This window comes from Brassica napus, chromosome A4, assembly GCF_020379485.1.
Source record: "Brassica napus cultivar Da-Ae chromosome A4, Da-Ae, whole genome shotgun sequence".
Taxonomy (NCBI): Eukaryota; Viridiplantae; Streptophyta; class Magnoliopsida; order Brassicales; family Brassicaceae; genus Brassica; species Brassica napus.
In genome coordinates, this window is record NC_063437.1 from 14,581,776 (window position 1) to 14,609,704 (window position 27,929).

Here is a 27,929-nt window from a genome sequence, read left to right on the forward strand (position 1 = left end):
ATTTTCCAATCATGCTTTACAAAGATTTATAAAACTACAATATTTTTTTCTTTTAGAAAACAAAATACATAGAGCACTTATGTATTGGCTTTAGAAAATTTACAAGTAATAATTAAATCTCCTCATATCTACAACTAAAATTCTTCCCAAAAATTTATACAGTTACTTTGCTCAAAAAAAAATGAATTAAATAGTTACAACAAAAAAAAACTATAACATTAATTCTACAATAAAATATATAAAGGTACGGTTCTTTCCGATCAGTCCAAATATAACTAATCTTTTTTTTTTTTTTTTTTTTTTTGAAACAGTCCAAATATAACTAATCAAAGGCCCTGTTTCAAGTTTTCAACATTAATAAACGTGCCACATCAGTTTATATTTTTCGACAAGTTTTCGGAAAAGGCAACTAAATATAAATAAAATAAAACTTGATAAAAAGGAGTCGAATATCCCCTGTAATCCTCTGATAATTATAAAATCAATGTCCGTCACTTCTAGACAAGTCAATTTAATTTCCCAGACAGGAAAATCCAAAGCACGGTCGTGGTCTCGGATTCAGAAAAGGAAAAAAAGAGAGAAGATGAGTTCAAGATCTGACCTTACAATCATGCGTGTTTGCTTCATAATCTTCTTGCTTGGAGTTCTTGTTGAGCTATGTGATGGAGGGATTACCAGTGGATATGTTAGAAGCAGGCGCGGACGCAGGTAGTAACTAGGTGTGGCATGTGCCCACACTTTTTTTTTTGTTTTTTTCCTTAATAACTAATGTTTAATTTATTTAAGTGCCCTCGATCAAAATATTTGTTATATATGTGCATGCCCATATTAAACAAAAGGCTGGATCCGCCCCTGGGACTACTAAGAGGAAGTGATTTACCTGACGACATGCCATTAGACAGCAATGTCTTTATACCTGACGACAGGCCATTACACAGCGATGTCTTTTTACCTGATCAAAAAAATAAAGACAGCGACGTCTTTGTACCTGACGACATGCCATTAGACAGCGATGTCTTTAAAGTTCCTCCCGGTCCTAACACTCCCCAACAGGTTCATATAACGCAAGGTAACCATGAAGGCAATGGAGTGATTATTTCATGGGTGACTCCTTCTGCGCCCTGTTCTAACACAGTTCGCTATTGGTCTGAGAATGGAAAATTGAAGAAGCTAGCAGAAGCAACCATAAACACCTACCGTTTCTTCAATTATACATCTGGTTACATCCACCACTGCCTCATTGATGATTTGGAAGTAAGTCTTTAACAACTTGTTTGTTGTATTTAGTTACAGGTTTTTATTTGTTTTTATTTAAATGGCTCGGTGTACATATATAATACCTGCGAGAGGTAGTAGATAGAATAAACATTCAGAGAATAATCAAATAAATATAGTTAGGTCGTTGGTTAATATAACTGCATCTTATGTTTGATTTTTTCTATTTATAAAATCTATTTTGTATTTGATTCTATATGAGTGTTGCAGTTTGATATGAAATACTACTATGAAATTGGGAGTTGGAAGTGGCGAAGGCGATTCTGGTTCTTTACTCCGCCTAAACCTGGTCCTGACGTACCTTACACCTTTGGTTTAATTGGTATCAACTTGTGTCTTTAGTAGATTCATATTTTCTGTTGTGACCTTAGATATTTAATTTATTTCTAATACAATATCCAGGGGATCTAGGACAAACATATGATTCAAATCGAACTTTAAGCCATTATGAGATGAATCCGGGAAAAGGACAGGCGGTTTTGTTCCTAGGAGACTTGTCTTATGCGGATCTTTACAAATTCCACGACAACAACAGATGGGATACTTGGGGAAGATTTGTTGAGAGAAGTGCTGCTTATCAACCTTGGATATGGACTGCTGGAAACCACGAAATCGATTTTGTTCCTGACATTGTAAGACTTTGAGTGAATACCCTTGTTGGTTTCTTGATATGGAACTTGACTTTTTTCTTCTTCTTTATTTTTTTGCTTTTGCAGGGTGAAACAGAACCATTCAAGCCTTTTACGAATCGGTATCATACGCCGTATAAGGCATCGGGAAGTATCTCTCCATTGTGGTATTCCATCAAGAGGGCTTCAGCTTATATTATTGTTATGTCTTGTTACTCATCTTACGGTAATAATGACTAGAGAGTAAACTATATTATTGGTTGGCTTTTCTTTAAAGACTTTTTTAATCTGATGGATTAATTAGGGGTGTACACTCCTCAGTACAAATGGCTACGAAAGGAGTTCCAAAGAGTAAACCGAACAGAGACTCCATGGCTTATAGTCTTAGTACATTGCCCCTTTTACCATAGCTATGAGCGTCATTACATGGAAGGTGAAACAATGAGGGTCATGTACGAGCCGTGGTTCGTCAAGTCCAAAGTCGATGTCGTGTTTGCAGGCCATGTTCATGCCTATGAGAGATCGGTAAAAAAATTAAATTTAGTCCTCCCCAGTAGTATTAATCTACCCTTGTATCTCCACTGCCCCCAAGTGATCATTAAGTACACTAACGCAGGAACGTGTTTCTAACATTGCCTACAACATTGTCAATGGATTGTGTGAGCCAATATCGGATGAGTCGGCTCCTGTGTACATAACCATCGGGGACGGAGGAAACGCAGAAGGCTTGCTTACTGAGTAATTTTTTACCATATTAGCTAGCTGTACAAAGACTTTCTATGTTTCTGATGAATGACTTGGTTCTTCTTATCGTAGGATGATGGAGCCACAGCCAAGCTACTCTGCCTTCCGAGAAGCTAGCTTTGGGCACGGGTTGCTGGATATCAAAAACAGGACTCATGCCTACTTCAGCTGGAATCGGAACGAAGATGGGTCTTCCGAGGAAGCGGATTCTGTGTGGTTGCTTAATCGGTATTGGGGAGCTCCAAAGAATATTTCGCTGGGTTTTGGTTGCCACCCGAACACAAATTGATCTATGCTAAACGATGGAACCAAAATGTGAGAGTTATCAAGTTCTATAACGTTTTCGTTTCGCATGGTTGTCCTTTTATAAACAAATCACTAAGAAAGTAAGAAGATGATAAAAGAAAAGATAGTAAAAGTGTAATAAAAAGCCAAGCAATGATGATAAATAAAACTCGTTTGAAATTTCATAATGAAGTTTCATAAAACTTTATTTAATAGAACTTATAATTATAAACTCGTCTTTGCAAAAATGAAATCTAAGCTCGTCTTTACAAAAAACTTAATGGAACTTATTTCGAGACGATAGATTTTGAAGTTTCATAAAACTTTTATTTAATAGAAATTATAATGGTATCAATAATTTATGTATTTTCAATTTTATATAATTCTGATCATGAGCAAAAGCGGATAGGCTGTGATTCTAGGAAGAAAGTTCACGATGGGGTATTGTATTAGTCAATCGTGTGTGCATTTGTGGTAAATCGAGACGATCGTGAAAAAAAAACCCAAAGAATCAGGTATATTGGTCGATGGTCATGAGTTTGAGTGCGATCGCTAGTCACGATCATCGAGATGGATAAACCTCAAGGTCAAGATAGTAATTCAGATCAAGTCTGGTGCGAGAAACAATTGGATTGTATATGCTAGGCGAGTCATGGTTCATGAGTGGATTCACGATGAGCATGACTCAAGATGTTGGTAAGCATAGGGCTGAGAAGACAAACAGGGGCGGACCCAGAAATTTGTTTAAATGTTATAAACATAAAATACAAAGATATTTTTTAATATTAAGCACGTAGACATTATGTAAAACAAGTTAAATAAAGGTATTTAAACAAATTTTATACTAAATTTTTAACAAATAAAAAGAGAGAGTGGAGTACATACCACACCTTACTTTTACATGGGTTCGCCCATGAAAACAAGTCGAAACAGAGTGACTGTGAGGCTGAGTTATTGGACTGGAGTGTTTGAGTATTCATGGCCGGTGGACTGGCGCGTCACTGCACAGTGTGAGGCAAAGGCTGTGGGCTAAGTATGATATTCTGGTTGACCTTGAGATGGTTAGTAATTGACGAAGAAACTTCTAGTGTCCTGACCATACTGATGGTTGGATGGAAGACTGAGCCGTTTTGTTTGTTGCTTGGTCATGTGGGGATACTTGGTTAAGTGAATAAGTAACAAGGATATGTAGTAAAGTATTGTTCAAGTAGGACAAGAAAATATGGTGGCAACAAGAACGGGTCAAAAGGATGAACGAGTAGACAACTACGTTGCACGGAAGCTTCATCGGACGTCCGCTTCCCGCTTCGGAACCAGAATCGGAATCGGAACCTTTGGGAAGCTTGCGGAATCTCGCTTCCAAAACGTTTCCAAAATATTCTCTTTAAAAGCCAGTTGGAAGCTTACGATTCCGTTTTGGAATCACGTTTCCGTTTTAAAAAAAAATGTAATGTATATCAATAAAATATAAAACCATAGTTTTAATCTATATAAAAAAAAATTAATAGTAATGAATATTGAGTTATAAATATACAAATATTAAAAATAATACTATAAATTATCTTTATGCATTGAGATTTTTTATTAAAGATATAGCAGATATTGAAATATATTGTGTCAATTATTTATGAAGTATTAAAAATAATTAATATAATAGTTTTTTGTAAACTTAATTTATGTGTATTTTTACAGTTTTAATATAAAATCATTTCAAAATTATTATAAATGAATAAGTGCTTTATTTCAAATTTAAAATCATATAATTTTTAGTCTTAATTTTTTTAAAAATTTATATATATATATAGATATACGCTTCCAACACGTATCCGCTTCCTAATATTTTAAAAAATCTCGCTTCTGCGCTTCCTTACGCTTCCGCTTCCACGTACCCGCTTCCGTTTCAATGTAACATAGGTAGACAAATCAAGGTCGAAACATTTTTAAGCAAAGATATATGTTTATAAATAGCTGCAATCCCTTATATATTAAAGGAGAAGCATTATAATAAATGCATTCACACTATAATAGACACGTGGCAGCCTCATAATGATTTGATAATAAATATGCTAACGCGTTCACACTATATTCATAAATGTGTTCATACTATATACTTTGTATTTTTTAATATAAAATTCATATGCATGGTTCCAATAAAACTTTAGATTTTTTCGGTTCGAATCAAAACAAATAACGAATCAAAAGCTAAACTATATATATATATATTATTTTTATTGTTTACTGATAAAGTTGGACAAAATATTTATAATTTTTGTTTCAATTCGTTATCCGTTTTGAATTGAACCAAAAAATATGGATATCTGTAACACTCTACAAAACAAATCAGTTACTAAAATACAATTAAAAAAAAACAAATCACAAATACCAATATTTTTAGGAGCAATTATCAAATTTGATCTATTATATGAATATATATACATATATGTACAGAATTATATATATATGTTATAAATATTATAGTTTATATAAGTTTTACAATATTTTTATGAATTAAATTTATTATATTAGGTATTAAAATTTTAAAAGTAAATAATATTTTATTTTTGTAATAAACGTTATTATTAAATTTTCAGTTATTTTTTAAATTTTATTTACGGATCAAATCGGATATTCTTTAAAATTCTAAATCATTTCAGATATCATAGTCACCGATTATCCAAGTGGCTAAAGATTTAATCGACATGAATGCCTCCAAATACTCGGATATTCGATCTGTGCCCACCTCTATTTACGGATATAGTTGATTTTTTATATGAAAAAAATTCACTAATGTCAAGGCCTTTTTAATTTTTAATTAATTTTAATTTTATCTGTTATGTATTATTTAAAACAAAAATATCATTAATATTAATTAACAATATCTTTATATATTTGTCATTTATTTTTATATACTTTTACATACACATATATGTGCACCTTGATGTGAGCACTTTATAAATATTTACCACTACTGTAGTATCTATTTTTTTTTAGAATTTGAAATATTTTTTTTCTTAATGCTTCTTTCAGTACCGACCAAATTGTAGTGAAATGATTAGTCTTAATAATTTTTTTTCTTTTTCTTGAACTATTATCCGTTTACAAACTATAATATGAAACCATTGATTCGACATGACAATTATCTAAAATTTATAACATAAAAATAAACAAATAATAATACTTTTTTGTTTTTACCGAAAAAACTAAAAAATCAAACATTCTAACAGAATAAACCAAAAAATAATTTAAAACTGAACCAATATCTAGATTAAACAGATTTAATGTGTTTTTATTAAAAATAACAAAACTAATAATCATATCTCGTGCAAGGCGCGGATTATTACCTAGTAACTTAGTAATCTGCTAGGTTACTGGATTATATTAAGGAAACAATGAACTGAACCTCGTTAAAGAATTATGGTGGAAAATAAATCTAAAAAGGACTTCAGTTGGGTCGTGAAAAACAATTTACGATCTTACGTGCAGTAAAGAAACCGGGTTGGGCCACAAGTAAATTATCTTGTGAAGTTGTGATTCTTATTTTATTATTTATAAATCTTATAATTATGATTCTTCCGAATGATTCCCTATCTATATAATATAAATTCCCACCAAACACTTACTGATTGCAACTAACACACCTAACTAGCCTAGTCTCAATTACACCACAATAAGGAGTCCACTAACAAATAGAGCCGGGCTTGTGGGCAGTCCCAAGAAACATTTGAATGGGGCCCCCACATTGTGGGGCCCCCAAATTTAAAAAAAATCATTTATATACATACATAAATATTAATGTATTTGCATGTAAAAATATAAATACAAAATAATTTATTTTGTTGTTCATGATTTAACATAAATAAATTTAAAAATACAACTAAAAACAAAATTCAATAAATTTAAAAGTACAACTAAAATAAGAAAGTATATTTGTGTGATTAAAATTTAAAATTTGGCTTTCAAGAAATAAATATTTTAACTGATTTTTTTAAAAAAAGTTATAATTTCTTTTTGAAAAAATAAACAAATATTTTTTAAAAATTTTGAATAGGGCCCCGGAAATTTCAGGACCGGCTCTGCTAACAATGCAAATAAAATTCACAATTTGCAAAACACAAATTTCAAATGGAGATCGTGTGAAAAGCTCCAACAAAAGTGGCAGAAACATTATTAACAATGTGTTTGAATAATTGAACTTGGCAATGAACTCAATTATGTTACTTATTTTTTGAAAAACATAAAAAACCGTGGGAACAAAAGCTTCTTCTTCTTCTTACCAGGCTTGCTCGGTGGGAACGGACTGGTTTCAGAGTTATCTTCTGTTCCATATGATTCACTTGGGCTGTAGACCTCAGGTGATCGGGTCAACTTATTTAAGATAAATCTTCAGTGAAAGAAAAATAAAAATAAGTTTGTAGCCACTAGACAAAATAAATCTGTGAGTAATGATATTTTCGTAATTATTATTTTTGATAACAATGAATTCAAGAATATAATAGGTATAAAATTTAAGCTAGTAATTAAACTAAAATAAAAGTCATTATTATAGTAATAAACTAATGAATTAGGGTTAAACTAGCTTTTTCCCAAATAATTATTATTTTTTATTTTCAAAAACAAAATACATAGAGCACTTGTAAAAGGTTCTGCTCTTTCCGATCAATCCAAATAATAATCGAAGGCGATATTTCAAGTTTTCAATATTGATAAACGTGCCACATCAGTTTATATTTTTAGACAAGTTTTCGGAAAAGGCAACTAAATATAAATAAAATAAAACTTGTTAAAAAAGGAGTCGAATATCCCCTGTGGATCCTCTGCTGGATAATTATAAAATCAATGTCTGTCACTTCTAGACAAGTCATTTAATTTCCCAGACCTGTAAATCCAAAGCACGTTCTTGGTCTCCGATTCAGAAAAGAAAAGAGAGAGAGAAGATGAGTTCAAGATCTGACCTCACAATCATGCGTGTCTGCTTCATAATCTTCTTGCTTGGAGTTCTTGTTGAGCTATGTGATGGAGGGATTACCAGTGAATATGTCAGAGGAAGTGATTTACCAGACGACATGCCATTAGACAGCGATGTCTTTAAAGTTCCTCCCGGTCCTAACACTCCCCAACAGGTTCACATAACGCAAGGTAACCATGAAGGCAATGGAGTGATTATTTCATGGGTGACTCCTTCTGCGCCCTGTTCTAACACAGTTCGCTATTGGTCTGAGAATGGAAAATTGAAGAAGCTAGCAGAAGCAACCATGAACACCTACCGTTTCTTCAATTATACATCTGGTTACATCCACCACTGCCTCATTGATGATTTGGAAGTAAGTCTTTCCAACAACTTATTTGTTGTATTTAGTTACAGGTTTTTATTTAAGTGGCTCGGTGTTAATACCAGCGAGAAGTAGTGATAGAGAGAATTCAAAGAATAATTGAATAAATTTAGTTGTTGGTTAATATAATTGCATCTTTTTTTAATTTTATGTTTGATTTTCTCTATTTATAAAGTCTAAAAAAAACCATTTATTGCAGTTTGATATGAAATACTACTATGAAATTGGGAGTGGTAAATGGCAAAGGCGATTCTGGTTCTTTACTCCGCCTAAACCTGGTCCTGACGTACCTTACACCTTTGGCTTAATTGGTATCAACTTTTGTCTTTAGCAGATTCATATTTTCTTGGGCCAACAAGTGTTGTTGTGACCTTAGATATTTAATTTATTTCTAATACAATATCCAGGGGATTTAGGACAAACATATGATTCAAATCGAACGTTAAGCCATTATGAGATGAATCCGGGAAAAGGACAGGCGGTTTTGTTCCTAGGAGACTTGTCTTATGCGGATCGTTACCCTTTGCACGACAACAACAGATGGGATACTTGGGGAAGATTCGTTGAGAGAAGCGTTGCTTATCAACCTTGGATATGGACTGCAGGAAACCACGAAATCGACTATGTTCCTGAAATTGTAAGACTTTGAATGAATACCCTTGTTGGTTTCTCGAAATGGAACTTGACTTTTTTTGCTTTTGCAGGGTGAAACAGAACCATTCAAGCCTTTTACGAATCGGTATCATACGCCGTATAAGGCATCGGGAAGTATCTCTCCATTGTGGTATTCCATCAAGAGGGCTTCAGCTTATATTATTGTTATGTCTTGTTACTCATCTTACGGTAATAATGACTAGAGAGAAGAAAAATAAACTATATTATTGGTTGGCTTTTTTTTAAATACTTTTTTTAATCTGATGGATTAATTAGGGGTATACACTCCTCAGTACAAATGGCTACAACAGGAGTTCCAAAGAGTAAATCGAACAGAGACTCCATGGCTGATAGTCTTAGTACATTGCCCCTTTTACCATAGCTATGTGCATCATTACATGGAAGGTGAAACAATGAGGGTCATGTATGAGCAGTGGTTCGTCAAGTCCAAGGTTGATGTGGTGTTTGCAGGCCATGTTCATGCCTATGAGAGATCGGTAATTTTTATTTGAATTAGTCTTTCTTAATAGTATCTACCCTTGTATCTCCTCTGCCCCCAAGTGATCATCAATTACTAACTAACGCAGAAACGTGTTTCTAACATTGCCTACAACCTTGTCAATGGGTTGTGTGAGCCAATATCGGATGAGTCGGCTCCTGTGTACATAACAATCGGGGACGGAGGAAACTCAGAAGGCTTGCTTACTGAGTAAGTTCTACCATATCAGCTTGTACAAAAGTCTTTTCTTAGAATTTTGATGAATGACTTTTGGTTCTTCTTGTAGCATGATGCAGCCACAGCCGAGCTACTCTGCCTTCCGAGAACCTAGCTTTGGGCACGGGTTGCTGGATATCAAAAACAGAACTCATGCCTACTTCAACTGGAATCGGAACCAAGATGGGTCTTCCGTGGAAGCAGATTCTGTGTGGTTGCTTAATCGGTTTTGGCGAGCTCCAAAGAAGACGATGGTTGTTGCCTCATGAACACAAAGTGATCTATGCTAAACGATGGAACACAGTGTGAGAGTTATCAAGTTCTTTGACTTCTTCTTTTCTCAAACTTGTCCTTTTATAAACACATTACTACGAAAGTAAGAAGATTATTATATCTGCAATATTATAAACACATTACTAAGAAATTAAGAAGATTATATCTGCAATCTTGTAAGTGTTATAAAATAAAAATAGTAAGTGTTATGAAAAAGAAGAAGCAAGTAAGTGTTATGAAATATTCGATAGCATGAAGTTCATTTATTTGTGTGTTGCGGAACCACTAGTGATCTAATACTCGAGCAGCAATAAGGAGTCGACTAACAATGCAAATAAAATTCGCAATTTACAAAACACAAATTTCAAAAGGAGAGCGTGTGCAAAGCTCAAAAAAAAGTGGCGGAAACATTATTAACAATGTGTTTTTGAATAATTGAACTGGTAACAAACTCAATTATGTGACTTCTTCTTTGACAAAAACATAAAAAACCGTGGGAGCGAAAGCTTCTTCTTCTTCTTACCAGGCTTGCTCGGTGGGAACTGACTTGTTTCAGAGTTATCTTCTGTTCCATATGATTCACTTGGGCTGTAGACCTCAGGTGACTGCGCCAACTTACCCAGCTCATTAGCTCCTGCAGAGCTTGCTCTTATGATTTTCTCAGTATCACCACCAACTTTTCTCTTCTGTTCATGCTCAGCCCTCCACTTCCTCAGCTCCTGCTCCACCCCCAGCTTCCCTTCTTTCGCCTTCTCCGCCTTTTCGGTTGCTTCTTTCAGCGATTTCTTCCTCGCATTCATGTCTCTGTTCACTTCTTCAAGCTTCTCCAAGCTCCTCGTCTCCGCTTCTTTAGCTTCCTCGATCCGAGACACGGCCGCTGCTACTCTCTCGTTCGCCGCTTCTTCCGCCTCGTGAGCGCGTTTGCTCAGCTCATAGTACTCCTCTAGCGAGAGCGTAACGACGTCGTTATCTTTCAACGTTGATCCGCTCTCTTCCAGAGCCTTGATGGCGGCCAAGGCCAGCCTCTCGGAGGCCTTAGCCGCCTCGATTTCTTTCTGCGCGGCGAACAGCCTGCTCTCCATTGTGCTTGCTCCCGCCTTCGCTTGCTCCGCTTCTTCCTTGGCCTTTCGCAGCTCTTCGCGAGCGCACTCCGAAAGAAACTTCGCTTCGTCGGCCTCTTCCGCCGCTTGCTGAAGCTGCTTCGGTAGCTCAACCATTTTGTCTCTAGATTCTTTCTCCTTGCACTGAACCAAAGCTATCTCGGACTTCGTTCTCTCGATCTCTGCTTCTAGCGAAGCAACTGCTATTGAAGCCATTCCTTCTCTTTGCTTGACCGAGGCGAGAGCTGACTTCTCCTTCTCAACCTCAAGTTGCAAGGACGCCGAGGCTACTTTCAAGCAGTTCACTTCAGCTGCCGCCTTCTCGATACTCGTCTTCACATCTTCTAGTTCCTTCTTCGAAGCGTCGTGATGGCTTTCTGATGGAAGGTCGCGCGCTTCCTGGTTTAGCTTGGACTCCATATAAGCCACCAGCTCCGCCTTTAGATCAAGAAGCAGCGCCGAGGCGGTGTCGAGCTTCGATTTGAGATCTTTGGAAGAAAGGATCTCTTGGTTTAGCTTCTGGACTTGCTCTTCCGCCTGCTTCATCTCCTTCTCCCACCGGTGCGCATCCTGGTCCCTCGCCATCGCTGCTCCGATCCTCTGCTCCTCGGCCTCCAGGTGAGAAGCGTGCGCTGACTCCAGCGACTCCTTTGTAGCTATCAGCTCTATGGTGAGCTCCTCGACTCTCTTCTCAACTTCCTTTGAAACCGACATCGCTTCTTCAACTTTCTTAACAGATTCATCTCTATCTTTCACGAGCGCATCGTATTCACTACGCAGAGTCTCTAACTCCTCTTTGACCGAACGAAGCTCTGTAACTGCCGAGGCATACCTCGCCTTGGCTACTTCAAGCTGGGCCTTAGCAGCGACGCTGACGTCATCGGAGATTCCTTGCTCCATCTCCTCGACTCTCAGCTTAGCGAGCTCGGAGTCCTGCTTCGCCTGCTGCTCTTCTGTTTGCGCTTTCTCGAGGTTAAGCTTCAGCTGTTCTATGAGCCTCTTTGTGGTTTCTAGCTCCTTGAGGACTTGGAGCTTTGCAGCCTCGGCGGTCTCCGAGTGGGTTCTGTACTCGGGGATCTCCTCGTGTATCTTCTTGAGCTCTTCTTCTATGAGCTTGCGTCTCTCTACCGTTTGGATTCGGTGAGATTTCCAGTCGGTGATTCCTCCGAACTTCGAGACGGCTTCTTTGACGGATTCGAAGGGTGCAGCAGTGTCGATTAGGCCTCTGTGCGAGTCCACGGGTGATCCATGAGATGATGATGAAGTTCCACCGTTTCTTAATGTACCTTCTGTAATCTTTACACGAGGTAAACCAATCTCTCCCGTGATTTCATTGGTCTCCGACACTTTTCCAGTGATAGTTGGATTAGGAGTTACTTTTTCAACAGTTGCAGTTGCATGGGAAGCAATAACCGAAGATTCCTCGGGATTGGAGACACTGGATGGCTGCGACGTGTCGTCGACATAACTTGTGGCATTGCCAGTTGAGCCATCTGTTTGACTCGGTGGTGGAATTACTGTTGCAGCATTATCACTAACAGCATCTGCGGTTACAGTAGCCTCAGATGTTCTAAGAGCTGGTTCTGAAACGGTTTCAACTTCGGGAGGTTTTAACTCCTCCATTCGCGTGCCACCTGAGACTACAAAAGACTGAAAGTAATAAAAAGATGTGACATTAAGAAAAAGTAACCATTAAGTCATTTTCTTAAAATTATGAATCAAACAACAAACTAATATGATGAGCAAAAAACTAAATTAGAAGAGTTATTCACTAATTGAATATCAAATATATCAAGTTCTAGTTATCTTAACATTCATACCCAAAAAAAGAAAGTTCTAGTTATAGTTAAGTACCAACACAGAGAAAACAAAACGGAGTGAGTAGTTTTTTTCAACAAGCAAAAGATGATTCCATGCTACGAACTACATACCAATAATGATACCATGCTAAAAAAAATATTGAAAGCAGAGAAACAATTCCGAAGCCTAACAATAATTTTAAAATCGAGAAGCAAAGATTAAACAAACAATTCTGAATAAGGAACCTAGGAAAAGGAGAAGTTCGATCAACAAAAGAGCCGAGAAAGAAAGTCTTACGATGATCGATGATCGGAGGGAGTACAGGAGACAAATTAATTAAAAGATAAAAGTATCAGACAGATGTGTGAAAATTCCTCTAGGGGAAGAGAAAAATCATGAAGCTCTCTTTCCCGACCTCATCTTCTTCATCTATCTATCTGTCATTCTCTCTCTCATAATTCTCGGTTTGTTTGTTTCTATCTTTTTCTTTTGGTTATTTAAAATATTACTTTTAATTAGTGGCTTCAACCATCGCCTCTACGGCCATTGGCCCACGTTTGGAAGTAGATAAACCACAATCTACGTCACATAAACAACAAAACCTTAGTTCGGTGAACTATTATTAAGGATATCGAAAATTCATCTACTTTATAATTATTTTTTATTTTTAATATTAAAAATCTACTCTATTAAAGTAGTTACACAATATGGAATGAACCTTAGAACAAATCTTTTAAATAGTTTTTTATTTTATAAATAGTCTTCAAAAATAACTCTCAAAACTATCATTTATTAATGAGTAAAAAATAATAGTAATTCTCTTCAATAATCTATACTATTAAAAGGGAAGAATTTTTAAAAAATCTACCTATGAAAAGTTGTTGGACCTATTTACTAGAAACTTAATATTTGATATTTACCTTAATCAGTTAAAATATATTACTATCATTAAAATATGATCTTTCCTGATATTACTCCTACAATATTTCTGTATCCAACAAATTAATGTTGTAATCAGTTGAATTAGTTATGCTTTTGTCTATGTTATTTAGTTAATCACCAATATGCAATATCATTTACATATCCCCATTTACATATGATTTCCATTCCATTTCACATGCTTCATCGCCGTCAACTCATAAGTGGGTCTACATATGGATTCTATTAGTTCATACCACACAATCTTACTTGTGTGAAACATCTATTAATCCACACATTGCAAATTTTCAAAACTAACACATACTCTATTCTAAGTTTCAACCAACCCGATGCTAGCCATCATAACCAAATTGCACAATACTAATTTTATGTGAAATATATATGTTTTCCTATCTGAAAATCTCTCATACACAATATGCACATCTTAATTGTAACCAATTACTTTGACCAAAAAAAAAAAATTGTAACCAATTACAAAAACTATCACAGCAAAGTATACCATTCTAAGTTTGTATACCAAACCATTATAACCATCCAAAATGATTTATATAACAATCTAACCTTCTTAAATAATTTTAATATTATTTTATGAAATTTAATTATTCATTAATATTTTCTAGATTTAAATTTGACACAAAATATGACATACTAAAAAAAAATTGATAGGCAGTATTAAAACATAAATTATAGAAAAATATGACATACTCAAAAAACAATTGATAGGTAGTATTAAAATATAAATACATTTAACATAAATTATAGAAAAATGTTTAAAACATAAAAAAATTATCAATACAAAACAGGTTAAAATATATAATAGTTTGTTTTAAATTATACTATTAAAAATAAAATAAAGGTAAAATAAGTTAAATAAACAGGTTAAATAAATAAACGTGTAGGTCAAAATTATATGAAATCTTCAAAATTTTAGTCTAATTTAAAATAAAAAATAAATCATATAAATAACTTTAACGTAGATTATATAAAAAATTTTAAAATATATAAAATATGAAAAATTATTTTTATTACATAAACAAAATTTTCAACCAAATATTAATCCCGCGCTTTAAGCGCGGATCAGAATCTAGTCTCTTTTAAATTTTAACTAGGTGTTTTGTCCGCGGGACGGACTTAAACATTTTCATAAATTTTTGAAAAGTTTTTTGTATATTCATTATACTAAAATAAATCTTAAAATAACTCAATATTCTATTTTTAATTATATAATTTATGTTTTGTTAACTTTTTACTAAAATATTTTTTCAGATAACAATACAATATATATATATATATATATATATATATATATATATATATATTATCTTTTTTTAATTATATTTTTAGATTTTGGATAATTCAATATTCTATTTTTAACTTTATAATTAAGAATTCTATTTGACTAATATTTAGTTATATAATTATGTTTTTAAATTTTCACTAAAAAACTTTTTTAGATAACAATACAATATATATAAAAATTATCTCTTTTTAAATTATATTTTCAGATTTTGAATAATTCTTACTATTATTAATTCTAATCAATTATCTAATCAAATAAATTAAAATTTCATTTTTATTTTTTAATTTATTTATACATTTTATTCATTAAGGATATAAACGATATTAATCACTCTAAATTTTAATGTGAGAGCTCAATTCCAAAAATTTACTTCGCAAATAATAGTATAGATCACAACAATATCCCTCAAACTAAAAATCAATAACTAAAGTTCATTACCTAATCAAAAGCCTATAATACCATTTTAAATGTGACTAAATAAAAAATGTGGTATAACTCATCACAAAAAAAAAATGTTGCATACAAGGTGTCTCTTGAAGTTGAAGCGACCTCCGACAACGAAAAAAATATTCTCACTGTCGACAAAAGGTGGGTTTCAATCGTTATTATCAATGGTTTACGGAAAAATATATTTTTACTTAAAACTTTTGGATTGAAATTTGGAGGTTTCAATTTGTTGTTCTTCAGATGATACATATAAACTTGTTTTGTTGTTTGAATCGAACAAAGAGAACAGAATCAGAACTACAAAAAACAAAGAATTTTAGGAAGCTTCATTTACAAAAAAATGTGGCTTACGAAGAAAGACGCGACTTGTTTTTGTCTTCCGATCAATTCTTTATTGGTCTCAGATTCAAATTGTTTTTGTCTGATTGTGTCATACGGCTAGATTATGTCATATGATTCAGTTTCCAACCCTTGTGTTGTTGTTGTGATCAATCTCTTGTTCTTGTAAAAATTATAGCCTTTTCTTATTAAGTACACATTTACAATTATGGTTAGCATTTGCTAAATCATACTATTTTAAGCTGAGTTGTCCACATAAGAAATGTTGAGAGAATAGTTTTGCATATGCCATGCTACAATTTCCTTGCAGACAAAAAAATTAGAAAAACAATATTTCCAAAGGACTTAACAAGAACATTACAGAACATCTTTTGTAAAACAGCACCTAGGAAACAAACTTCTGCAAAATTAATTTTTGGCAAGTATGGAATCTTTCGCACAACACTATTACAATGTTGTAAAACTTAAAAATGTATTACAAACAACTTCTGTAAAACTAAGTTTTTTTTTTTGAACTTAACTTCTGTAAAACTAAGTTCCACAATGTTTTACATAATAACTTTCATAAAATAAACATTTTTTACGAAAAACTTCCATAACAAAAAAGTTGATAAAACGAACCTTAAACTTCATAATACATATAAACCATAATCCTCACTGTTCAACTTATTAAAAGCATATATGCTCTTCCGTATGGAACTTACAAGGTGGCTTAAGGAAAGCAAGACTAGAATTTGGAGATGAAGTCAACGATAAGTTGGAGGATCTCTTGTGGCTTCTCTTGGTTAACGAAGTGAGCAGCCCCCTCGATGACCACAGGCTCTTCGAGCAAAGGAACATCTTCCTTGAACTTGGGACCATGTATGTATTCCCTCGCACCAGGAAAATGGTAGACCAGATCCTGCTCCCCAATCGCGAATTTTGTAGGTACCTGGATTTTGCATCCCACCCATGGAGCCAAGAGCTCATTGTTTCTGCCGGTATAGGAAAAGGCGTCGATTATGCTTTTGCGTTAATGTAAGAAGCAAATCACATTTTTTATGAACAAAGCATTTACAAGCCATGATATGTAGTAAGCGGTTTTATTAATGTAGTTGTTATGTTACCACTGGGATTCAAAACTGTATGATATGATGCATATCGTTCAAGATAAAAAAAAATTATGTTCTTCAAACTTTCTGACATACTAGAAGGGATAGACATAAATACTTAATACTTGTTCTTTATCGTTACTTAGATTACTTGAAAAAGTGCTTTTGTTGTCAAGATAACATGCAACATATTTTAGATAATTGCAATAGATGTCATGTAACAACATATACTCGGCTTTTGTTTTCCATGTTTTATTTTAGTATTATTGTTATATACATATTTTGTTGCTTTATTAATTCACTGTGAAAAATGCTAGTAAGTTCGAAAATCCTTAAAGACACTTAACTAGTTAACTGCTGCTTATATACACTAGTAACTTTCTAAAAGACTTTCAAAGATAAAATCTAAGGTTAGTTGGAAAGTGACATGCAAATGCAAGTAATCCACAAGCAAATTGCGAAAAAAATGTAATAAGACGGGAAGTAACTTGCATGTAGACCGTATTTTAGCAGGTACTTGTATTTTGAGTACCTAAAAGTTTGAGTTCTCAACATTCAACTATGTAAGATGCAGAATAAAAGTAGAGAAGTTACCGGTCAAAATTGCGGTAGTAATTAACTCCACCAGTGTAGCCTTTCTCTTCAAACTTGCTAACATAGTAAGCAACATCTTCCTCCGTTAGCCATGACGGTAAAGGAATAGTTTCGTCTTTAGGTCCCCAAAAGCTTTTATCCTTGGGCAAAATAAGCGGTCGAGGTGTTCTATATGTGAGTATCCTCCTCACTACTCTCTCAACCCCAACCTCTGAAATCTCTGCTTCTATTTCTCCCACCTCCTGCATTACCACAATGAAACCTTTAAACGATTTCTTAATTAAAGTAGTTGGCTAGATATCAAAACAATCACACAAACGCAAGAGATTTATGTTATTTTTTTCCAATTTCTAAAGTTATATGAAGGTTTCTTTGGTAAACTATAATAACACCCAAACATACACACACAAACCATAGTATATTTTTTTAATTCAATTATAAACCCTTGTAAAAATAGAATCCAGAAAAAACATAAATAAAATAGAGATTTCTACAAAAAATATTAAAAATAATGATATAGATTTTAGAATCCTCTCCAGTTATTTGAAGCTTGTGGGAAAAGAAGAAAAAATGAACGAACCTGAAACCTACACATGTAGAAGTCGTCGCCATAGAACTTACGCAGCACGTCGAGAGGTTTAACGGTAGGATCTATAGGACCACCCAAAGAGAAAGGAACAGAGAGGTTGACCAGAGCTTTGACTTTATCAGGTCGGAAAAGACAAAGATACCAAGCGATGAGAGCTCCCCAATCATGGCCAACCACAAACACTTTATCTTCGGTCAAGGCGGATATCACGGCGATCATGTCACCCACCATGTGGAAGCAAGTGTAGGAAGAGATCTCCGGCGGAGCATCGGAGTCACCGTAACCGCGTAAGTCAGGAGCGACGGCGCGGTATCCGAGAGCAGCGAGCCCGGGGATCTGGTGACGCCATGAGTACCAAAGAGTAGGGAATCCATGGATGAGGAGGACTACAGGGCCATCGGAAGGGCCTTGGATCGCCACGTGGATGTCTACGCCGTTACCTCTTAACTTCCGGTGCTCCATATGTTGTTTCCTTGGTGTTGTTTCATTGACTAGTCTTCTCAAACTCTTATACTGTGTTTTTATCTCTAGACGTGTTTTGGATTTGACATTTTTCAACTCTGGTAGAAAATTATAAGTTATAACCTCATATTAAAACGACCGACACCACACCTACCCTCTGTTCCCAAACTTTTATCTTTGGAGTTTGGTAACGGAGACAAAAATTTGTATTTATAAAATTAGCTAAATTAAGTTAGAAACTAGATTTTGACCCGCGCTTAGAAAGCGCGGGTTTGTTTGTTTTTCATTTATTAATCGAAAACTGATTTGCAAATTAATTTTAATATAGTTTTTAAAATTTTCTTGAACACTCGTAATTGCCATATTAATATTATGTATAAAATGACATTATAAATGGAAAAAAGATATTCAAATATGTATATGATATATGGTGTAGGATATAGGATTTTGGTTTGTATTGAAAAAATGTATAATATTCAAATGATCTGTTTTGAATATTGATATGTATATTTAAGAAAATGATATTTTCATGTTTGCTAATTTATTTATAGTTTGTAATATATTTATACATATATTATATTTAAAGTTAGTATATCTTTTAAATATATATAGGCCCATTATTTATAGATCTATTTAGGTGTATATGTAGGCCCAAAACCAAAAGTCTTAAATGCCATTAATGAATTTTATTCATCCTTTGTAAAAATAAGGGTATTTTTGAGAAAGTGTAATTTTCATTAAGTGAATGATCCTCTTTTAATGGTATTGATTTAATTGAATTTTAAACTGTATTCCAACTCGTCTATTATTTTTTATGATTAATTATTGGACAATTGTCAATAATAGCACCTTTTGAAGTTTATGTCTCAAAAATAGCACTAGAAGGAGAAAATCACAAAAATGACATTCATTAAAGGGTAAAAATCCCTAATACCTTTGGTTTAAAATTAAATAAATAAACAAAAATAAATAAAAATAAATAAAAATAAAAAAAAAAAGAAATTTTTTTTATAGTTTCAGATTATATGTTTTCAGATTCGAAATTTTTATAAATTTTTTTTTGAAATTTTTTTTTTGAAATTTTTTTTTATTTTTTTTCAAATTTTCTTTTTAAAATTTAAAAATACTTTTTGAAACTGTTTTTAAAATTTTTATTTTTTATTTTAGTATTTATTTTTTATAAAATTTTAAACCCTAATTCCAAAACTCCACCCCTTAACTCTAAACCCTAAGGTTTGGATTAATTAAGCCAAGGGGTATAAGTGTATATTTACCTCTTTAATGAAATCTATTTTTGTGACTTTGAGCCTTGAGTGCTACTTTGGGTTGATATAGTAACTCGTTTTTTTGTTGAAATTGTTGAACTTTTGTCTTGGCCTCACACCTCACAGCCAGCCCACTCTTGCTCTTGCTCTTGCTCTTACTCTTTTTTTTGTTCTCTCTTTGTCTCTGTTTTTACTCTCTCAGTTCTGCTTGTGTTTCAATCATGACACAAGCTAGCACACACTCTCTTTACTCTTTCACGTTTGGTTTGTTCTTGTAGAGAGAGAAGAGAGATAACTTTGTATGTCTACATTTTTACTTACTCCAACTCTTATTCTTATGAGAATTGGATTTATCTTTCTTACAAGACCACATATACATACATTTTTACTTACTCCAACTCTTATTCTTATGAGAATTGGATTTATCTTTTTTACAACACCACACATTAACTACTCAAATTCTCTTTGGTTTGTAACCAATGTCAAGTGGCATCTTCTCTCACATTGATTTTCTTCTTCTACGTGACTCTCCTTGGTCACTTCTTCTTGTTTCTTCGTTTCTTACGCTTCAAGCTTCCTTCTTCTTCTTCTTCTTCTTCTTCTTCTGCTTTTTGTTCCTTTTTTGTAGCTTCTTCTCTACAATTCTTCTTTGCTCCTCTTCTTCTACGTGACTCTAACATCAAAATAATATAAAATTCTATAACCAAACAAGGATAAATACTAGAGAAGAGGCAAGGAAGAATATGCAAACCACAGAAACGTAACTTACGGCTTTAAGGACGTATCCAGTAGAGATGAAATCAAAAACATCTTTGCCAAATTCATTAGTTTTTGAGAATTTAACGTGATTAAAGAAAATCTAACACCTATATGGTCAATTATGTTAACTACTTTGTAGCTTCTTCTCTGCGACTCTTCTTTGCTCTTCCTCTTCTTCTCCGTGACTCTCCTTGGTCAAAAATAAGGGTTATAAGCCGTTGTGTTCTGTTTTTTTTTCTGTTTCCTTTTTTTCTCGTTTTCCTTTTTATTAGTTGATAATACTATTTCTAATTATTTTTTACCTTCTTTTTTCTAAAAACTGGATATGAGTTGGCAACTTATTAGTTGGTGGTGAATCTATAGGTTCACCCTAGGGGGTGAACCCAAGAATTAGTCAAGAAACAAATAGTAAAATACTGCTTTGAGTTAGTACAATGTGCAAGATGTAAATATGACACAACAAGAATTTTCCTGAATTAGATTAACCTAATGAAGCTTAACATCAATAATTAAAAAGACTTAACAAATAAATTTAGCAGCCAGCCAGCCATATTTGTTAAGCTAAAAACTAAACCCCTTCAAATCTCAATCTAATTACCCTTTTTTTCTCCTCTCCGCACGAATTAATTAATTCAAAGTTGTAAATCTACGAAGGGGCCAAAAGTTAGTAACATATTCAAAATGTTCGCCGAGGCAGATAACAATATGATGCATTCTGATCCGAATCTCTCCTCCACAATGACCGACCAGACCGAGGACGAGTACGGCCTACGTAACAGCAGTGCATCTGCGGTTGGCACAGGCATGTACGGTAGAATGAGCTGCGAAGGTTCTCCAGTGATGATGTCTCCCTGGAACCAAGCATCTCCATTTACTCAAACCGAATGGTCTAACGTCGATGAAAATCTACCTCAGAATGGTCTTATTGGCTCGCTTGTACGTGAAGAAGGTCACATCTATTCTTTAGCGGCCACGAAAGATCTTCTTTACACTGGTTCCGATAGTAAGAACATACGCGTGTGGAAGAATCTAAAGGAGTTTAGTGCGTTTAAATGCAACAGTGGGTTGGTAAAGGCCATTGTGATTTCAGGGGAAAAGATTTTCACGGGTCACCAGGACGGTAAGATTCGCGTTTGGAAAGTATCTCCTAAGAACCAAAGCTCCCACAAACGCTCTGGAACGTTACCTACTTTAAAAGATATATTCAAGGCCTCTCTCAAACCAAGTAACTACGTTGAGGTGAAGAAAAACCGCACCGCGCTTTGGATCAAACACGCGGACGCTGTTTCTTGTTTGAGCCTGAATGAAGAACAAGGGCTTTTGTATTCTGCTTCATGGGATCGAACAATCAAGGTGTGGAGGATCTCTGATTCGAAATGTCTAGAATCAATCCCGGCTCACGATGATGCTGTAAACTCTGTGGTATCAACAACGGAAGCGATTGTGTTCTCCGGATCAGCTGATGGAACAGTGAAGGCGTGGAAGCGTGAGCAGCAAGGAAAACACACAAAACACACGCTCATGCAAACGTTAACAAAGCAAGAAACTGCTATCACAGCTTTGGCTGTGAATAAAAATGGTACTGCTGTGTACTTCGGTTCGAGTGATGGTTTGGTGAATTTTTGGGAGAGAGATGAGAAGCAATTGAACTACGGTGGTGTTTTGAAGGGACACAAACTTGCTGTTCTTTGCCTTGAAGTTGCGGGCGGTCTTGTCTTCAGTGGGTCTGCTGATAAGACAATATGTGTGTGGAAGAGAGATGGAAATATCCATACATGTCTCTCTGTACTAACTGGTCACACAGGTCCTGTAAAATGTTTAGCGGTTGAAGAAAATCTTGAAGTGTCAGAACAGAAAGACCATAAGTGGATTGTATATAGTGGAAGTTTGGACAAGTCAGTAAAAGTATGGGGAGTTTCAGAATCATTCATTGACATGAACAACATGGGTACGATGCAGCAAGAACAACATGTCATATCTCATTCGGAGGTTGTTATGTCTGATGGCAGTTTCTCCTCATCAACTGGTGGAGCCAGCAGCCATCAGAGAGGTTAATCATGTTTTGTGGTTTGCACTCCTAATTAAATAACAAATTTGCATGAATGTCAAACAACTCATCAATTTTAAAAGTTAAATTTCAATACAAACAAAAAGTAAAGTTTAGTCTTATGATGCAAATACTATTGTGTATTATGAATTTGAGACTTTAATATTAAGGTTCGTTATTATTTTCAACATTTTGCGATATTGTAGTCTTGCTTATGTTGTATCATGTTCTTACTACTTTTATGAGATTTGATAGGATAAAGTAGTCATTTTATTCTATCATTTCTCATGGAATTATTGATAGCTTTTCAGTTTTCATTGATCAAAAGTTCAAAACCATGAGCTGTCTGGCTCAGTTTAGCTCGTGCTGGTTCAGTGTGAGGTTGATATACGGCCACGACTTCGCACAAATGAGTAGATACAATATCTTTTATAAATGAGTCTAGCTCAACATTATTTTGTTAGCAGATTCTGTTTATGTATAAACAACCTATTCGGGTTTTATTGGAGAGATATTGTACAACAAAGCAAAATGTTACTGGATCAACCAAGCAGGCCGTTCCACAGTTCTTTAAATTGGAAACATAAGCCTGAGGACAAGGAACAGCTTGTAGCTTGGTCGACGCCATCGATCAGTGTCTCTGTTACTAAAACAGGTCAAGTTTTATAAAGACCTTTATTTTGAAATTATCATACAGGAATCTCTCGCATCTATCTCCAAATCCTTGGTAAGACATATTCTGTACTTATATAATCTATTCTTGAGCTTCTGCGGAAAAGCTTGAGCTATCCAAAAATAAGGCATGGCATTAAGACAAGAGAATGATTGGCGTTATGTCTAACCTGATTTTTTCACGCTTGAAGGATAATTGCATGTGTCAATATTGCCTCTTTGTACTGCAGATAGCGAGTAATAGTAATAAGTAAAATATTTTTCATATAGAAACACTCAGGCATATGTCTAACACGAAGGAGGTCTTTTCTGTTGCTGCTCCGAGGCATCCAAAAGGATGTGAACAGAGCCAAATCCACTGGCTAAGGTTTTCTCATAAAGCGTCTTGATTACTAGTAACTGAGGAAGCAGATCAAATGGGAGAGTGATTTCCCAAATCAGAACACAAACTCATTGTAGTAAAGGGAGTATGAATTTGGGTTTATTAGCAACTCACCTGATATCTGTACGATGTCTGCTTGTAACCCAAAACCACACGTGTTGCATAGATTACCAGAGCAGTGACGGAAATCCCATCAAAAATAGGACTGATATATGTTGTAAACTTGTAAATAACGTGATGCCGTAAGTCCCATAATGCTAGTGATATCCAGAAGCACTTGATAAAAGAAAAGATGAAAAACATTGGAAAAGAAAAAGTTTGTCTATTTTTGGTAAAAACATTAAAAAGAAATTAAAAAGATTTTTTTGATATTAGTTACAAATCTAGCAGAAATTACATTCTTCCTGCTGACATCGTACATATATCAAGTGAGTTGCTAATAGATGAAATAAAATATAGAAGAATGTAGATTTTGAAAAAGTAGACATATGGTTAATGTTTAGACGATCTGATTTGTTATATTTCTGAATATAATGACATATAGATTGAGTATTCTACAATAGTAGATGTATGTTTTTTGGTATAATACATATTCTAAGTCAAGTAAATTATTATGTTTTCAATGGATTCACAATTAATTGTAAATTGTCATAGATAGTAGATCAGGTTTACTAACACTTTTAGACCAATTTTGAAATTGCTTTCATTAAAATAACTGCATTACAAAATTAGCTTTTCTAAATGAACATATATGTTTATATTATATTTTGCATTTTTTCTGTTTTTTCACTATATTGATATGAATTCTTATAAAATATAAAATCATCAATGTCCAAAATGGCAAAATTAGTTTTGCCCTAAAAATATAATAACTAAGGGGGTGTTAGTGGGACTTAGATTTCTATAGAGTTTGTTGATTTTAAAAGTTGAGAGATTTGTTAAATTTGGAAAGAGATGTAGAGAATTTTGTATATTGTGAAAATCTATGAAACTAAAGTAATGTAATGATTCTAAGAATTCAAGGTAAACATGTAGTATTCTCAAAATCTTAATTTGTGAGTTAAAATGATAAGAATTCAACTCCCAATAACACTTACTTTAATAGATTTGTAGAATCATTAAAATCTAAACTTTTTGAATAACAAATGATTTTGTATAGAGTTATAGAAACATCAAACCAATAACAATAGATTTCAATGAGAATATGAGAATCTATAAACCAATAACACTAGACTTAAAAATTCTAAGACTCATTATAAATCTCATCCCCACTAACACCCCCTAAGATTAGTTGTCTATTATTAACAAAATTTTCGTCATCTATCCTATACTAAAAGCTGGATATGGTAAGCAGAGAGCGTGCCACGTCACTTAAAAAAATTAACCAATCATAGATTAGTATTTTGCCACGTAAGTACAATTGAGAAAAAGTGGGCTTTTCGTATTGAATCTATTAAAATGATTTGTCAGCCCATTTAGACAAAGCTGCTTCTTCCGTCTTCAAGCTTCGCGACGCTCTCCCGACTCTAGCGACTCTCTCCTGACTCTTCCACTTCATCATCTTCTCCAACTTCTATTTTTTTTCCGTTACTTTTTCAATCTTAAAGGGATTCTTAAAAGTTTTGCTCTACCTCTCCTTGATAATCTTCCTATATAAAGTTCTATCTCTAAACCTAAATCCATCCTAAATAAATCAAAACTATTCGGCAGAAACGACATCAATGTTTATTAAATCCACCACGAAGTCTCAGATTACCACCAGAAAATCTCCCGTCACCATGTACTTCAAGGACATCTCACCAGGACGATCAACTTTTGGGAGACACAAAACATAGCCAAAGCTGGAGCCTCTCTTGGATTAGAGCTACGGCCATGGAATCCAACGGAAAGTCTCCCATCTCCACCGGAAAGTCACAAGCTGTGAATCCCTTGGAACAGAATCTACTGTAAGTAAATTCTATAGTTCTTTTACTGAAGTTTGAAACGTGGAACATGAATCTGTGAGTTGTCTAAATCTAGATGCTTTGTTTGTTTGCCTCGGTATCAGACGAAATCAAGGCTACAGATGTTGATGTGATCCCCAAGATACCGTTATTTTGATCCAAATCGATCTGACGACCTCCGTTAGTGAAATAATTTCACATATACTAATATCATGCATGGTACTTAAATATCCCCTTACCCAATAGGTGATATGTTCTTTCTTATATTCTAAAGTTTTTAGTTTTCAATGAAAGATACCTTCTGGAGAAGGAATTCACATTGACGGTATGGTGCCAGGTGCCAACACATCACTCCCATAACTTATGATGATTGAGTTCAGAGCAGGCTCTGTTTTTTTTATATTGAAAAAGGATTGTCTTTTAAGTGTTTATGCAGGATGAGAGAAGCATAGAAACAGCAGAATCTGTGACATGCTTTTCATAGCAACGTCTCATTGCCTTGCTGATTCCATCTTCTCTCTTGGCAACCATTGCCTGCAATTGAGTGACAGAAAGAGAATATACGTTAAGCTGAAGATTACATCTGATCTCAGGTTCGTAAATCAAATGAAATATAACCTTCTTATCGTTTCTGACTTCATGGTGGAGAATAGGTTCAATAGAGGAGATAGATACATTCAAAGACAGCTATAACAGTTATTACTACCTATACACAATTTATAATTGGGAACTTAAAAGAGATAGATACATTCAAAGACAGAATCTTTGGTGTTACTATTTCAGTTATAGAAGTGTTTGAGGAGAGTGAAGGGCGTAAACATGGAGAGTGTTCACTGCTTGATCTTGCCACAGTCTTGGAATTCAAAAAGAAACTCTGTGAGGCTAACGTGAGTGTTTCTTTTGTTTTATGTTTTCAATTCTTTATAAATGTCACTCAAAGCTCACTGAGAAACTGAATATTGATGCGACAGTCTGTGAGCGAGAGCCATGTACCAGATAGTCTCTTGGAGAGACTTATCAGTGGTACTATCGAATTCCCACCAGCTTGTGCCATTGTAGGTGGAATATTAGCACAGGTTCTCTCTCTTTCACTCTCTTTTGTCATTTGTATATCTTCTCACTGGAAACTTGTGATTTGACTGACACGAGAGGTTTGATTGTATTGCAGGAAGTGATCAAAGCTGTATCAGGGAAAGGAGACCCGGTAAAGAACTTCTTCTACTATGATGCTCAAGATGGAAGACATCTCCAACTCTTTTACCTCTTAACCACTGAGTCCAGAATTTTCATCTAACTCTGTTTTTATAAACTGAATTCTGTGTTCATTCTACTCTTAATTCATATTGAAGTAAGAAAAAAGTGGTAAAAAAGAGAGGATTCACACGAGCGATTGAAGCAGCAGATGAGTGAGCTTGAAAGAGAATGGGCCAGGCAAAAGCTCATGTTCATTAAAACCCTTGACAAGAACTTAGGTCTTCCATCTCTTTCCCTTTTCTTGCTCTGTTTTGATTACCCTCTTGCAACCTTTAACACAATCTTTGTATAAAGTAGCAACTTCTCTGTGCAAAATTCTCCTCAACTTCTCAAGAAGGCTCCAGTCTGAGGCCGAGGGAAAGCCTGTTGAAATCAAAGAAGCCAATTGTCGTGAAATATTGTCTTAACCATGTTACATACCTCATTGAGCAACTAATAATTTAATAATTATATTAGGTAACAAAAACTATAAAGTGTAATTGAATCACGCAGTCTAATATTGTACTAGATTTTAACCCGCGCACCCGCGCGGATGTATTTTTCAAAAATATTTTGCTACTTGTTTTTTATGTTAATATTAGTGCTTGAAAAAAATCAAAATCTGAAGAATGAAACCGATCTTGATCTGAAAGTGTAATACCAAACCCGAACCAAAATTGATAGCAAAATATTTTGAAAAATATGTTAATATTTAATATGCGCGCCTGCGCGGATGTATATTTTGAAAAATATGTTGATATTTGTTTTTCATGTAATTATTAGGGTTTGGCAAAATGGATCCGAGGAACAGACCCGATACCGATCCGAAAATATAGTACCAAACCCGAACATAAATTGATTAAATATTCAAATTATTTAAAGTTTTGTTATTTAGAGATCCAAATCTGATCCGAACCGAAGTATTCAGATACTTATATATTTAATTATATTTAGATTTAACATATATAAAACATCAAGAATTATACTTTTAAATTGGTTTAAATACTTGAAAATATATATAGATAGTCAAAAGTAAATATCTGAAATAGTTAAGGTATACTC

General features: G+C 34.2%; 5 protein-coding genes and 1 long non-coding RNA gene across 8 annotated transcripts; 4 read left to right on the forward strand and 2 right to left on the reverse strand.

Annotated features, from left to right (window-relative positions):
- Positions 1-469: 469 nt before the first annotated feature.
- On the forward strand, positions 470-3,118 carry LOC106446783 (fe(3+)-Zn(2+) purple acid phosphatase 12). The gene is made up of 8 exons (XM_048777775.1): positions 470-708; positions 840-1,254; positions 1,486-1,597; positions 1,678-1,907; positions 1,992-2,130; positions 2,209-2,429; positions 2,521-2,642; positions 2,721-3,118. Exons 1-8 carry the CDS (start codon positions 485-487, stop codon positions 2,935-2,937), a joined length of 1,680 nt encoding a protein of 559 aa, XP_048633732.1. The 5' UTR covers positions 470-484; the 3' UTR covers positions 2,938-3,118.
- A 4,568-nt stretch (positions 3,119-7,686) lies between these two features.
- Positions 7,687-10,077, forward strand: LOC106446786 (fe(3+)-Zn(2+) purple acid phosphatase 12). The gene is made up of 7 exons (XM_013888576.3): positions 7,687-8,254; positions 8,463-8,574; positions 8,671-8,900; positions 8,968-9,106; positions 9,194-9,414; positions 9,505-9,626; positions 9,703-10,077. The coding sequence occupies exons 1-7, from the start codon at positions 7,868-7,870 to the stop codon at positions 9,899-9,901; spliced, it is 1,410 nt and encodes a 469-aa protein (XP_013744030.2). The 5' UTR covers positions 7,687-7,867; the 3' UTR covers positions 9,902-10,077.
- A 139-nt stretch (positions 10,078-10,216) lies between these two features.
- LOC106425863 (protein WEAK CHLOROPLAST MOVEMENT UNDER BLUE LIGHT 1-like) lies at positions 10,217-13,308 on the reverse strand. 3 transcript variants are annotated; one of them, XM_048777773.1, is made up of 2 exons: positions 13,103-13,308; positions 10,217-12,645 (listed from the first exon to the last, which is right to left on the reverse strand). In XM_048777773.1, the coding sequence occupies exon 2, from the start codon at positions 12,626-12,628 to the stop codon at positions 10,358-10,360; it is 2,271 nt and encodes a 756-aa protein (XP_048633730.1). In that variant the 5' UTR covers positions 12,629-12,645; positions 13,103-13,308; the 3' UTR covers positions 10,217-10,357. The 3 variants fall into 3 exon arrangements, with proteins under 3 accessions (XP_048633730.1, XP_048633731.1, XP_013722038.2); XM_048777774.1 differs by having other exon boundaries at positions 10,217-12,655; positions 13,103-13,302; XM_013866584.3 differs by having other exon boundaries at positions 10,217-12,639; positions 13,103-13,291.
- Positions 13,309-16,390: 3,082 nt separating this feature from the next.
- LOC106446781 (epoxide hydrolase A) lies at positions 16,391-18,661 on the reverse strand. Its single transcript, XM_013888570.3, has 3 exons — positions 18,096-18,661; positions 17,516-17,757; positions 16,391-16,804 (listed from the first exon to the last, which is right to left on the reverse strand). Exons 1-3 carry the CDS (start codon positions 18,564-18,566, stop codon positions 16,558-16,560), a joined length of 960 nt encoding a protein of 319 aa, XP_013744024.2. The 5' UTR covers positions 18,567-18,661; the 3' UTR covers positions 16,391-16,557.
- Positions 18,662-19,836: 1,175 nt separating this feature from the next.
- Positions 19,837-24,668, forward strand: LOC106448674 (protein JINGUBANG-like). The gene has a single exon (XM_013890530.3). The coding sequence runs from the start codon at positions 21,272-21,274 to the stop codon at positions 22,643-22,645; it is 1,374 nt and encodes a 457-aa protein (XP_013745984.2). The 5' UTR covers positions 19,837-21,271; the 3' UTR covers positions 22,646-24,668.
- A 406-nt stretch (positions 24,669-25,074) lies between these two features.
- LOC125608036 lies at positions 25,075-27,617 on the forward strand. Its single transcript, XR_007339058.1, has 3 exons — positions 25,075-26,521; positions 26,606-26,710; positions 26,803-27,617. It is a non-coding gene; the product is annotated as an uncharacterized LOC125608036 (long non-coding RNA).
- Positions 27,618-27,929: the final 312 nt, after the last annotated feature.

Coding starts and splice junctions, on each gene's coding strand:
- LOC106446783 (XM_048777775.1), top strand. CDS start 485: ATGTCCGTCACTTCTAGACAAGTCAATTTAATTTCCCAGACAGGAAAA. Junction 1,255..1,485: donor GCCTCATTGATGATTTGGAA/GTAAGTCTTTAA, acceptor TGAGTGTTGCAG/TTTGATATGAAATACTACTA. Junction 2,131..2,208: donor GTCTTGTTACTCATCTTACG/GTAATAATGACT, acceptor TGGATTAATTAG/GGGTGTACACTCCTCAGTAC.
- LOC106446786 (XM_013888576.3), top strand. CDS start 7,868: ATGAGTTCAAGATCTGACCTCACAATCATGCGTGTCTGCTTCATAATC. Junction 8,255..8,462: donor GCCTCATTGATGATTTGGAA/GTAAGTCTTTCC, acceptor CATTTATTGCAG/TTTGATATGAAATACTACTA. Junction 8,901..8,967: donor TCGACTATGTTCCTGAAATT/GTAAGACTTTGA, acceptor TTGCTTTTGCAG/GGTGAAACAGAACCATTCAA.
- LOC106425863 (XM_048777773.1), bottom strand. CDS start 12,628: ATGGAGGAGTTAAAACCTCCCGAAGTTGAAACCGTTTCAGAACCAGCT.
- LOC106446781 (XM_013888570.3), bottom strand. CDS start 18,566: ATGGAGCACCGGAAGTTAAGAGGTAACGGCGTAGACATCCACGTGGCG. Junction 17,758..18,095: donor TCTACATGTGTAGGTTTCAG/GTTCGTTCATTT, acceptor GTGGTAATGCAG/GAGGTGGGAGAAATAGAAGC. Junction 16,805..17,515: donor TACTACCGCAATTTTGACCG/GTAACTTCTCTA, acceptor CTATACCGGCAG/AAACAATGAGCTCTTGGCTC.
- LOC106448674 (XM_013890530.3), top strand. CDS start 21,272: ATGTTCGCCGAGGCAGATAACAATATGATGCATTCTGATCCGAATCTC.